Source organism: Ylistrum balloti, unplaced genomic scaffold, assembly GCF_031769215.1.
Source record: "Ylistrum balloti isolate Yb309-2 unplaced genomic scaffold, AGI_CSIRO_Ybal_v1 Utg369730, whole genome shotgun sequence".
NCBI lineage: Eukaryota > Metazoa > Mollusca > Bivalvia > Pectinida > Pectinidae > Ylistrum > Ylistrum balloti.
In genome coordinates, this window is record NW_026781945.1 from 1988387 (window position 1) to 2003258 (window position 14872).

The 14872-nt window shown below is 36.9% G+C and overlaps 1 protein-coding gene across 1 annotated transcript in view; it reads right to left on the reverse strand.

Moving 5' to 3' along the window:
- Positions 1 to 504: 504 nt before the first annotated feature.
- The window catches only part of LOC132565680 (prolyl 3-hydroxylase 1-like), a 30816-nt gene continuing 16448 nt past the window's right edge, over positions 505 to 14872 (reverse strand). The window contains exons 10-18 of the mRNA XM_060230376.1: positions 14113 to 14197; positions 13830 to 13899; positions 10620 to 10854; positions 9931 to 10037; positions 6471 to 6587; positions 5278 to 5428; positions 4543 to 4660; positions 989 to 1061; positions 505 to 738 (exon numbers count right to left, since the gene is read on the reverse strand). Coding sequence (XP_060086359.1) covers positions 505 to 738; positions 989 to 1061; positions 4543 to 4660; positions 5278 to 5428; positions 6471 to 6587; positions 9931 to 10037; positions 10620 to 10854; positions 13830 to 13899; positions 14113 to 14197 — 1190 coding nt within the window. The remainder of the gene's footprint in view (positions 739 to 988; positions 1062 to 4542; positions 4661 to 5277; positions 5429 to 6470; positions 6588 to 9930; positions 10038 to 10619; positions 10855 to 13829; positions 13900 to 14112; positions 14198 to 14872) is intronic.

Sequence of the window (14872 nt, forward strand, 5' to 3'; positions counted from 1 at the left end):
AAGTTTAAATGTGTGTAAAAAAAAAAAAATCAAACCGCCAAAAATTAAGACTGTGTCTGGTAACAAACCCGTCTGTATGGCTTTTCAACTGAAGTTATTACAAATTCTATTTCATAGTCCAGTAATAAGTTCATTGTTGATATTTGGTCAGAGTGTAAGTGCTGACCACTAAGGCAGGATCAATCCATTAACAACCTTTTATGATGTATTGTGCTGGTAATATCACAGGTAATGTATTTCTTATATCCGCCCTCCCTCCCAGAAGGCCTGAGGTTTTCCATGTTACAACAATTAATACCTTGCTATGTCTGTGTCATGTTCCCAGTAATTAGACTCAAATGTTGATAACAGGTAAAAATATTACAGGTAAATAACATTTGCAAAAAGAGGATATCTATTCCAAAATATTGTATCAAAATATATTCTCAAATCAATGATAAAAATCAAGTGATCATACAAAAATAATTTGAAAGACTTCATTTTTCAAACAATTTTTTGTATTAACTATAATTCCTCACGGAGGGATTTGTCTGTACTGCTCTCTTGACCAGTTTCACTGGGGCTGGACAAACTATCGAGAATTTTACGAGCTTGAGTCCTTGCGAGTTCTTTGTAGTTAGGATCCAGTGTGTACCACATTGCTACAGCACACCTCTGACCTTTGGTAACACTGTTAACACCATGAAGGTGGGCAGCATTAAAGCCCACGATTCGTCCACACTTTGGGCTGAGAGTAACCTGTTAACAGGAGATAACACATCAAACAGATATCAACACTTCGCCTTAATTGTTCATGAAAGTAATCATATCCAAGTCAAAACTCCCTTCATCTGTTCATCAACAAAAGAAAAACAAATGAAAATCAAATTGATGATTTCTTGCTAATTAAACATGAAAAACATCAGCACAGATATTGAAATAAAATCGTTAACACTGATATGGACCAAGAAGTCCCAGTCATCATTAAGTCTGTGTTCATCATACTTACATCAGCACTCGTGTTGGAATGAGCAAAGAAAAATTCTCCACCTTCAAAATCATCATTGAGATACATGATGGCACTGAAAGTATACAAAAATCTAAGATTAGTACTTGTAACTGTGGTATAACTCAGTGATGTGTTTAATCCTGATGTAACAGTGATGTGTTTAACCCTGATGTAACACAGTGATGTGTTAAACCCTGATGTAACTCAGTGTTTAACCCTGAATTAACTCAGTGGTGTGTTTAACCCTGATGTAACACAGTGATGTGTTTAACCCAGATGTAACACAGTGATGTGTGTAACCCAGATGTAACACAGTGATGTGTTTAACCCTGATGTAACACAGTGATGTGTTAAACCCTGATGTAACTCAGTGATGTGTTTAACCCTGATGTAACTCAGTGATGTGTTAAACCCTGATGTAACTCAGTGTTTAACCCTGAATTAACTCAGTGGTGTGTTTAACCCTGATATAACAGTGGTGTGTTTAACCCTGGTGTAACTCAGTGGTGTATTTTTAACCCTGATGTAACTCAGTGGTGTGTTTAACCCTGATGTAACTCAGTGGTGTGTTTAACCCTGATGTAACACAGTGTTTAACCCTGATGTAATTCAGTGGTGTGTTTAACCCTGATGTAACACAGTGTTTAACCCTGATGTAACTCAGTGGTGTGTTTAACCCTGATGTAACACAGTGTTTAACCCTGATGTAACAAAGTGTTTAACCCTGATGTAACAAAGTGTTTAACCCTGATGTAACAAAGTGTTTAACTCTGATGTAACAAATGTTTAACCCTGATGTAACAAAGTGTTTAACCCTGATGTAACAAAGTGTTTAACCCTGATGTAACACAGTGTTTAACCCTGATGTAACAAAGTGTTTAACTCTGATGTAACAAAGTGTTTAACCCTGATGTAACACAGTGTTTAACCCTGATGTAATTCAGTGGTGTGTTTAACCCTGATGTAACAAAGTGTTTAACCCTGATGTAACAAAGTGTTTAACCCTGATGTAACAAAGTGTTTAACTCTGATCTAACAAAGTGTTTAACCCTGATGTAACAAAGTGTTTAACCCTGATGTAACACAGTGTTTAACCCTGATGTAATTCAGTGGTGTGTTTAACCCTGATGTAACAAAGTGTTTAACCCTGATGTAACAAAGTGTTTAACCCTGATGTAACACAGTGTTTAACCCTGATGTAACAAAGTGTTTAACTCTGATGTAACAAAGTGTTTAACCCTGATGTAACACAGTGTTTAACCCTGATGTAATTCAGTGGTGTGTTTAACCCTGATGTAACACAGTGTTTAACCCTGATGTAACTCAGTGGTGTGTTTAACCCTGATGTAACACAGTGTTTAACCCTGATGTAACAAAGTGTTTAACCCTGATGTAACAAAGTGTTTAACCCTGATGTAACACAGTGTTTAACCCTGATGTAACAAAGTGTTTAACCCTGATGTAACAAAGTGTTTAACCCTGATGTAACAAAGTGTTTAACCCTGATGTAACAAAGTGTTTAACTCTGATGTAACACAGTGTTTAACCCTGATGTAATTCAGTGGTGTGTTTAACCCTGATGTAACAAAGTGTTTAACCCTGATGTAACAAAGTGTTTAACCCTGATGTAACACAGTGTTTAACCCTGATGTAACAAAGTGTTTAACCCTGATGTAACAAAGTGTTTAACCCTGATGTAACACAGTGTTTAACCCTGATGTAATTCAGTGGTGTGTTTAACCCTGATGTAACACAGTGTTTAACCCTGATGTAACTCAGTGGTGTGTTTAACCCTGATGTAACACAGTGTTTAACCCTGATGTAACAAAGCGTTTAACCCTGATGTAACACAGTGTTTAACCCTGATGTAACAAAGTGTTTAACTCTGATGTAACAGTGTTTAACCCTGATGTAACAAAGTGTTTAACTCTGATGTAACAAAGTGTTTAACCCTGATGTAACAGTGTTTAACCCTGATGTAACAAGGTGTTTAACCCTGATGTAACAAAGTGTTTAACCCTGATGTAACAGTGTTTAACCCTGATGTAACAAAGTGTTTAACCCTGATGTAACAAAGTGTTTAACCCTGATGTAACAGTGTTTAACCCTGATGTAACAAAGTGTTTAACTCTGATGTAACAAAGTGTTTAACCCTGATGTAACAGTGTTTAACCCTGATGTAACAAAGTGTTTAACCCTGATGTAACAAAGTGTTTAACCCTGATGTAACAGTGTTTAACCCTGATGTAACAAAGTGTTTAACCCTGATGTAACAAAGTGTTTAACCCTGATGTAACACAGTGTTTAACCCTGATGTAACAAAGTGTTTAACCCTGATGTAACAGTGTTTAACCCTGATGTAACAAAGTGTTTAACCCTGATGTAACAAAGTGTTTAACCCTGATGTAACACAGTGTTTAACCCTGATGTAATTCAGTGGTGTGTTTAACCCTGATGTAACACAGTGTTTAACCCTGATGTAACTCAGTGGTGTGTTTAACCCTGATGTAACACAGTGTTTAACCCTGATGTAACAAAGCGTTTAACCCTGATGTAACACAGTGTTTAACCCTGATGTAACAAAGTGTTTAACTCTGATGTAACAGTGTTTAACCCTGATGTAACAAAGTGTTTAACTCTGATGTAACAAAGTGTTTAACCCTGATGTAACAGTGTTTAACCCTGATGTAACAAGGTGTTTAACCCTGATGTAACAAAGTGTTTAACCCTGATGTAACAGTGTTTAACCCTGATGTAACAAAGTGTTTAACCCTGATGTAACAAAGTGTTTAACCCTGATGTAACAGTGTTTAACCCTGATGTAACAAAGTGTTTAACTCTGATGTAACAAAGTGTTTAACCCTGATGTAACAGTGTTTAACCCTGATGTAACAAGGTGTTTAACCCTGATGTAACAAAGTGTTTAACCCTGATGTAACAGTGTTTAACCCTGATGTAACAAAGTGTTTAACCCTGATGTAACACAGTGTTTAACCCTGATGTAACAAAGTGTTTAACCCTGATGTAACACAGTGTTTAACCCTGATGTAACAAAGTGTTTAACCCTGATGTAACAGTGTTTAACCCTGATGTAACAAAGTGTTTAACCCTGATGTAACAAAGTGTTTAACCCTGATGTAACACAGTGTTTAACCCTGATGTAACAAAGTGTTTAACCCTGATGTAACAAAGTGTTTAACCCTGATGTAACAAAGTGTTTAACCCTGATGTAACACAGTGTTTGACCCTGATGTAACAGTGTTTGACCCTGATGTAACACAGTGTTTAACTCTGATGTAACATGGTGGTGTATTTGACCCTGATGTGTTTAATCCTTATGTAGTTAACAAAGTAATAATTACATGTTGCCCTTCATCATATCATTTGAAAAATCTAAAGACAGATATTTTCTTGTATCATCCTAGGTATCTGTGTTGTCTGCAACCAATTATTTGACTTACAGTATAAATCAGTGAAAATATCCATACTGACAATATCATATCACCCTATCAAGTCAAGCCACTATATCGCTTCTGTACCTGTAGACATCTTACCTGTAATCTCGCTGGACAAAGGCAGGGAAAGCACGTACACAGGTGCCATCATTGATGTTGAGTTGACAGTTATCGCCGTGGACAGGGTGACTTAGATCTTTACGCCCAGCTTGTACACCTACAAAACAGTAAATAATAAATTCCGTTTGGTTTATTGTTGCTTTATGTCCTATTAACAGCCAAAAACATCAAAATAATATCAACACGTCAACATAATCATAATCCAAACTCAAATTCCATAAAACTAGTGCAAAATATAAACAAAAGAAAGGTTTACACAGAAACTCCTAAAAAAGTACAAGGGGAATCAGACCAGGTGTTCCAGAAAGGTAAGCATCATTTAAGGATGTGCCATGTTTGGGTGTTAGAAAAGCAGAGTGCCTGAAGACTGACAAACATAGGCCTCAAACTCCTGATGACCCAGAGGTTATTTCCAGTGGGAAATAACAAACGTTAAGCTCAAAAATGAAATTTTTCTAGGAAAAGCACAGTGAAGTCTAAAAAACTCTTCATCCCCAGAAAGAAATATGCGTCTCATTTTAGTTATCAAGCACCTTAAGATGCTTCTATTCAAGAGCATTTATTGAAGTTGAAAATGTTAAATTGTTTACAGATGCACGATACCAGATGAAGGAAATTGCAATAGGTCACCATGAGAATGTCTCAGGGGACCTAAAAATCCCTAGCTCTTCAATATGATGACAACATTTTTATTAGTAGGCTAAGGATGACTACCTTCTACAGCTGTGCGACACACAAGATGGGTGAAGTCGAAGTGGAGTGGCTTTGTAAGGTTGAAAAACTTCTCCACAAACAGACGACTACGTTCACTGGCACTGAGGTAAAGTTCCACTGATTCTTTGCTCACTGCTCCACTCTTTGCCAGCTACAAATTACATGTAAGAAGGTATAACACAGGAGTTACCTTTCTTATACTTTACTCACCTTTGGAAAGTTTTCAGAGTACTCATGTTGCTTATACTTGTAATACTCCAAAAGTTTGATAACAATGTACAGGTTATTTGTGTGTAAACAAATGTAATATAAAGAAAAATGATTTTCATTTCAGTAAAATTTATTTTGGAATAAATAAACAACAAAGAAAAAAAATGACAAAACAATACGAAACTATTAATATCATTACATTTAAGAATAAAATAAACTAAAATTTTAAAAAAGTCCAGAACAGACAAAAGCAGTGATGTATAGAATAAACAAAAAAAACCCTGATCACCATTTAGTTTAAATGTAATGGGAAAAAAACATGCAGTTATCTCCCTTGGACTACTTCTTTATCAATTATACCAGTCCTTTTCTCATCTTATACTTTTCCACTAACTAACCCCACAGATAAAAAAAAAAGTACTCCATGTCATTTACATCACTTGTAAATGCCGTCACTATATAATGATCAAGAGAAATCACTATGGATGATACAAAATAATTTCTCTTATTTATATATGTATGTTCACATTGTTTAGAATTTACTTTAACATACTTACCACATATTGAAATATACAGGAAAATTAAAATTTACTATCATCTTTTCTGTTATGAGAATAATTAATTAAATCATCTTCTTGTCCAAATTTAGTTCACCTGACAGTATAATATTGACTCATAGGTTTACATTACTTTGTTGTCCTCCATTTTTCTTGTGAAAGAAATAGAAAAGCCTTTTAAGAACCTTATCTTCATAAAAACTTTGAAGATATGGTTCAAATGAAGCTCTCTTTTCCTCAGATATTCTTTTTCTAAGTGTTTGAATAAAGCAACAAAACTCAATTGATATTAATTTTCCATTTTTGTGCAGTAAAGTTTCAATGAAAATGTAAATGTACAATGTTTTATAAATCCTTAAATAATAAGAAAAAACAAATCAATACATTACAAGTATTTCTAACATTTAAAATGACAGCCTTACAAACCTTCATGGCACGGCGAATTGTGAGTCCCTCAAATATCTCACTGTCTGTATGAGGAGATATCGCCACAGCTTCAAAATTGTCTTTCTCGTTGTACCCATCACCGATTATAGCTCCATTCTAGTGAGGAGAACCGCATGCAAGTCAGTCTATACTGATTATAGTATGGTATAAACTTCCCCAAGTTGTATCCATGCATAAAAACACCTAGTGAAATACATGTGCAGTGTGTGAACCATGTTGTGAGAGCTAGAAATGTGAAATGGGGTCTCCTTTGTTACAAATTTTATCCTGAAATAAGACAGAGTGGCTAACATTTTATTTCTAATTACCTGAAAATGAAATAGTGCTTTTGGGTGGAGGGAAGAGAAGGGGTGGGGGGGGTTTGTTTACTGGGTATAATACCACATATATATACACATATACAGGTAATTAGTAAGTAAGGAGGGGGGGGGAGTTGTTTACTGGGTATAATACCACATATATATACACATATACAGGTAATTAGTAAGTAAGGAGGGGGGGAGGGTGTTTGTACACATATACAGGTAATTAGTAAGTAAAATATATAAAGTGCATAAAAAGTGATATAAAAATGATTAACATGTATACACAAAAATCAATAAAGCTGTATTTTATGATCTTTTTTTTAAAATAACAAAATTAAAGTTGATTGAAAAAGTTAACATAAAGATAAACAAAGGTAAAGATGTCCAGCACCAAAAAATGTCAAATAAATACCCCACTAGATTTGTTGATTCAAAACTTTTCAAAAATGTATTACTAAATGTACAGTAAAACACGTTTACAACCCCAAACCACACCAATAATAAACAACACATACACCACACACATATATATACACTACCCCACCCTAACAACACATAAACAACACATACACCACAAACATATATATACACTACATTACTCCACTCCAACTCAACAACACATACACCACACATTTATATATACACTATCCCACCCCAACAATACATATACAACACATACAACACACATATATATACACTACCCTACCCCAACAACACAAACAACACATACACCACACATATATATACACTACCCCACCCCAACAACACATACAGAACACATATAACACACATATATATACACTACCCCACCCCAACAACACATACAGAACACATTCAACACACATATATATACACTACCCCACCCCAACAACACATATACAACACATACAACACACACTTATATATACACTACTCCACCCCAACCCAACAACACATACAGAACACATACACTACACACATTTATATATACATACACTACCCCACCCCAACTCAACAACACATACAGAACACATACAACACACACACACATATATACATACACTACCCCACCCTAACTCAACAACACATACAGAACACATACACAACACACATATATATACACCACCCCACCCCAACCCAACAACACATATACAACACATACACCACACACATATACATATACTACCCAATCCCATCAACTAACAGCACACAAGAGAACACATACACCAAACACCTAAACACATACAACACCATCAACAACACAAACACCATCCACAACACAGAACACCATCCACAACACAAACACCATCCACAACACAAACACCATCAACAACACAAACACCATCCACAACACAAACACCATCCACAACACCGAACACCATCCACAAGACAGAATACCATCAACAACACATACAACACCATCCACAACACACCCAACACCATCCACAACACACACAATGCCATCCACAACACACACAACACCATCCACAACACATACACCATCCACAACACACAACACCATCCACAACACAAACACCATCCACAACACAGAACACCATCCACAACACAAACACCATCCACAACACACAACACCATCCACAACACAAACACCATCCACAACACAAACACCATCAACAACACAAACACCATCCACAACACAAACACCATCCACAACACAGAACACCATCCACAAGACAGAATACCATCAACAACACATACAACACCATCCACAACACACCCAACACCATCCACAACACACACAATACCATCCACAACACACACAACACCATCCACAACACATACACCATCCACAACACACAACACCATCCACAACACAAACACCATCCACAACACAGAACACCATCCACAACAAAGAACACCATCCACAACACAGAACACCATCCACAACACAAACACCATCCACAACACAGAACACCGTCCACAACACAAACACCATCCACAACACAGAACACCATCCACAACACAAACACCATCCACAACACAAAACACCATCCACAACACACAACACCATCCACAACACAAAAACCATCCACAACACCATCCACAACACAGAACACCATCCACAACAAAGAACACTATCCACAACACACAACACCATCCACAACACACAACACCATACACAACACACAACACCATCCACAACACATACAACACCATCAACAACACAAAAACCATCCACAACACAGAACACCATCCACAACACAGAACACCATCTACAAAACACACACACACAAAAAAACAACATATAAACTACCGATACATCCCAGTAATGATGTCTTGTTAAGAAACACAAAAAATTGTTCTATTGTTGATAAACGTGTTTTACTGGTTTATGACCGACACCAGACTATACATATTAGCCGTCCTTATATACGTGTGCTGTAATACCTCTGCTGCAAGAGTCACATTCAGTCCTCTGAATATCTCTCGTTTGGTGTGAGGACTAGCTCTCTGATACCCATCATCAACAATACTTTCCTTCAGTAAAATCAGAAATCAACCTAAGTCATTTAAGCTGAGGAACTTTCTGAACAAGTAGTCAATTCTAACTGTTTTAATACAAACTTTGTATTTTCATGCTCTTCAGTATAATTCACAATATTTATTTATATATGGATTTATAGAAATATTTATTCTTTTGTTTTATTATAAAAATGACATTAACAATGTTTTCTTTCACTTTTTTTTATCTATCATCTTGGAGAGGAATTAAAGAATGATAGGAACACTAAATCTAATCGTCAGAATAATACTGTAAACAAACTTCACAAAAAGTGGGGGAGAGGGGGGTGTGTGTTTTGTTGATGTTCTTGATTGTTTTGTTTGTTATTTTTTTGTTTAACTTATCTAAATAAAGCTGAATAAAAATACTGGAATGGGACATAAAAATTGTAATATGTCCATAAGATATGTTGAAATACTACCATTATTTAACAATCTGGATGCTTAAATACTGTCTCATTTTCTAGAATAATATTGATGACATCAATGCAACTGTGGACAGGAAACCATCTGGTGTGACAGAGTTTTAGCAATTAGTTCATCTTTCATTTCAGATCATTTCATTGTCATGATTGTACTGACAATGAAATACAGTCAAACAGAAGACCAAACTCTCTATATCTGATTGGTACCTTTGCCAGTTCGATGAGGGTAGAACAAGCTTCCTCGTCTATCAGCCCATCTGCTATTACTCTCTCATTACTGTGAAGTTCCTCATTAGCCAGGACTACAGTTGTACCTTTATAATATTCACAAGTTTCGGGCAGAATTCAGTATCATTTTCAAGCTTGGTTATAAAGTATTTCTATAAGGAATACATTTACAGACAAAAACTTTGTGAGAGACAAATGTGAATCAACATATTAAAAGGTTGGATACTAAGTTTTATGATGAAGTTGAAATGTATGGTTTATACTGTGTAGGGCAAATATTTCCGTGCACATAGCTAATTAGTAATAGAAAATTAAAAAAACAAATACTCTTGACAAAAAAAATGAAATGAAACTAGAAAATGTCTGTATGATATGAAAGTTCTTACTACTATGCAAACAACAGTCTGATCGGGTGTAGAATCTGATGTTAGGATTTTATAAACCAAATCTGTTATGATGTTCTCAAGATGTGATATTAATTCGGCACGGGATGTTGATAGAACATACAACCATAGGTTATACTGTAATACCTCCATAACAATGTCAAGTCTTTCCTTTCACTCTAAATCATTAACAAATATGATATAGCACATTTATCTATTGACTGGGTTTTTCCTGTTATTACATCCTTTCTCCCGACAAATTGTAAATTCTCCATCAAGACTTACCTTCTGTTTCAAACTTCTTAAGAATGGCAGTATTGTTGTTGGCCATTCTTTGATCCTCTAGATCAAATAGGAAGGCCTTGGCTTTACGAAGAAGAGGGTTGTCATGGCGACGATCTGAGGTATATGTTACAATCGTAGCACATCTTTGTGTCTCTGATGGAATGATTCCATGTCTGTCCGAGGCTTCAAAACCTACCAGATGTCCACATTTTACACTACCAGGCAACAATGACGACTGAAATACGAGACAACAGTAAAGGTTTTGATGTGTTTGTATTTCCAGGTTATTGTTACTGATGTTGTAATTGGAGGGAATACCATTCACACTTCAGCCATGGACACCTTATAGGATCTGACTAAACACATTCAGACTTCAGCCATGGACACCTTATAGGATCTGACTAAACACATTCAGACTTCAGTCATAGACACCTTATAGGATCTGACTAAACACATTCAGACTTCAGTCATAGACACCTTATAGGATCTGATTAAACACATTCAGACGTCAGCCATAGACACCTTATAGGATCTGACTAAACACATTCAGACTTCAGCCATAGACACCTTATAGGATCTGACTAAACACATTCAGACTTCAGTCATAGACACCTTATAGGATCTGACTAAACACATTCAGACTTCAGTCATAGACACCTTATAGGATCTGACTAAACACATTCAGACTTCAGTCATAGACACCTTATAGGATCTGACTAACACACATTCTAAACACTTCAGTCATAGACACCTTATAGGATCTGACTAAACACATTCAGACTTCAGTCATGGAGACCTTATAGGATCTGACTAAACACATTCAGACTTCAGTCATGGAGACCTTATAGGATCTGACTAAACACATTCAGACTTCAGTCACAGACACCTTATAGGATCTGACTAAACACATTCAGACTTCAGTCATGGAGACCTTATAGGATCTGACTAAACACATTCAGACTTCAGCCATAGACACCTTATAGGATCTGACTAAACACATTCAGACTTCAGTCATGGAGACCTTATAGGATCTGACTAAACACATTCAGACTTCAGTCATAGACACCTTATAGGATCTGACTAAACACATTCAGACTTCAGTCATAGACACCTTATAGGATCTGACTAAACACATTCAGACTTCAGTCATGGACACCTTATAGGATCTGATTAACACATTCAGACAGTCATGGAGACCTTATATCTGACTAAACACACACCTCATAGACACCTTATAGGATCTGACTAAACACATTCAGACTTCAGTCATAGACACCTTATAGGATCTGACTAAACACATTCAGATCTGACTAAAACATTCATTCAGCCATGGACACCTTATAGGATCTAAACACATTCAGACTTCAGTCATAGACACCTTATAGGATCTGACTAAACACATTCAGACTTCAGTCATAGACACCTTATAGGATCTGACTAAACACATTCAGACTTCAGTCATGGAGACCTTATAGGATCTGACTAAACACATTCAGACTTCAGTCATGGAGACCTTATAGGATCTGACTAAACACATTCAGACTTCCGTCATAGACACCTTATAGGATCTGACTAAACACATTCAAACTTCAGTCATGGACACCTTATAGGATCTGACTAAACACATTCAGACTTCAGTCATAGACACCTTATAGAATCTGACTATACACATTCAGACTTCAGTCATAGACACCTTATAGGATCTGACTAAACACATTCAGACTTCAGTCATAGACACCTTATAGGATCTGACTAAACACATTCAGATCTGACTAAACACATTCAGACTTCAGCCATGGACACCTTATAGGATCTGATTAACACATTCAGACTTCAGTCATAGACACCTTATAGGATCTGACTAAACACATTCAGACTTCAGTCATAGACACCTTATAGGATCTGACTAAACACATTCAGACTTCAGTCATAGACACCTTATAGGATCTGACTAAACACATTCAGACTTCAGCCATAGACACCTTATAGAATTTGACTAAACACATTCAGACTTCAGTCATGGAGACCTTATAGGATCTGACTAAACACATTCAGACTTCAGTCATAGACACCTTATAGGATCTGACTAAACACATTCAGACTTCAGTCATGGAGACCTTATAGGATCTGACTAAACACATTCAGACGTCAGCCATAGACACCTTATAGGATCTGACTATACACATTCAGACTTCAGTCATAGACACCTTATAGGATCTGACTAAACACATTCAGATCTGACTAAACACATTCAGACTTCAGCCATGGACACCTTATAGGATCTGACTAAACACATTCAGACTTCAGCCATAGACACCTTATAGGATCTGACTAAACACATTCAGATCTGACTAAACACATTCAGACTTCAGCCATAGACACCTTATAGGATCTGACTAAACACATTCAGACTTCAGTCATAGACACCTTATAGGATCTGACTAAACACATTCAGATCTGACTAAACACATTCAGACTTCAGTCATAGACACCTTATAGGATCTGACTAAACACATTCAGACTTCAGTCATAGACACCTTATAGGATCTGACTAAACACATTCAGATCTGACTAAACACATTCAGACTTCAGCCATGGACACCTTATAGGATCTGACTAAACACATTCAGACTTCAGCCATAGACACCTTATAGGATCTGACTAAACACATTCAGATCTGACTAAACACATTCATACTTCAGTCATAGACACCTTACAGGATCTGACTAAACACATTCAGACTTCAGTCATGGAGACCTTATAGGATCTGACTAAACACATTCAGACTTTAGAAATGGAGACCTTACAGGATCTGACTAAACACATTCAGACTTTAGACATGGTGATATTATAGAATCTGACTATAATTAAAGTTATCATACTTGGCTCGAAGTTGTGGCTTATCTTAACTGAAACTGGAAAGCTCGTTACCAAACTTTGTTATAGCGTTTGTTCGTATGTTCCTTCTATTGAACTATAATAGATATGGATGGGCCTATTGGAATAGTTTATTACGGACTCATTATGTACCATGATAATACACTCTTTGGTGTTAGTTAGGTCTTGTTCTGAATCTGGTGTTTATAGCTCCATCTGGAAAATTAATTTTCTAAGTTCAATAAATATAGAAATAGCAGTGATGTCTGAAACTCCTCATCACAATCTGCTTCTAATTTTCAGTTGTTATTTTTTCATAAAGACCAAACTCACCTGTTTTCTATTCCACCTGTCTAGAAAATAGAGTCCGCTGTCTTCATTTTCAGTGAGGTAAGCCACGCTCCTGTATAAGGCAGATAAGAATCAGATTTCACTACAACAGCACACAGCTTGTCAGGTACCAGGTATTGTTTTTATTTTTTAATGTTGGTTTCAGAAAAAAAGTCTAAATGACTTTTCACTGATATATAGTTTATCACCAAAATACTTTGTTGAATTCCTGATTTCCGTTGTGAGGGCCTCAGCTCTAAGTTTGAAAAAGTAAGGGATAGCTTACGTGTAATCATTGGTGTTATTCTGTATTTCTGTATCATCCACACACTGCCCTGACTCCTGGGGGGTACAGGGAGCCTGGCTGTCACCTAGTGATATAGAGATATATATAATAAAACTGGAGTCTCCCTGACTCCTGGGGGGTACAGGGAGCCTGGCTGTCACCTAGTGATATAGAGATATATATAATAAAACTGGAGTCTCCCTGACTCCTGGGGGGTACGGGGAGCCTGGCTGTCACCTAGTGATATAGAGATATATATAATAAAACTGGAGTCTCCCTGACTCCTGGGGGGTACGGGGAGCCTGGCTGTCACCTAGTGATATAGAGATATATATAATAAAACTGGAGTCTCCCTGACTCCTGGGGGGTACGGGGAGCCTGGCTGTCACCTAGTGATATAGATATATATATAATAAAACTGGAGTCTCCCTGACTCCTGGGGGGTACAGGGAGCCTGGCTGTCACCTAGTGATATAGAGATATATATAATAAAACTGGAGTCTCCCTGACTCCTGGGGGGTACGGGGAGCCTGGCTGTCACCTAGTGATATAGATATATATATAATAAAACTGGAGCCTCCCTGACTCCTGGGGGGTACAGGGAGCCTGGCTGTCACCTAGTGATATAGAGATATATATAATAAAACTGGAGCCTCCCTGACTCCTGGGGGGTACAGGGAGCCTGGCTGTCACCTAGTGATATAGAGATATATATAATAAAATTGGAGTCTCCCTGACTCCTGGGGGGTACAGGGAGCCT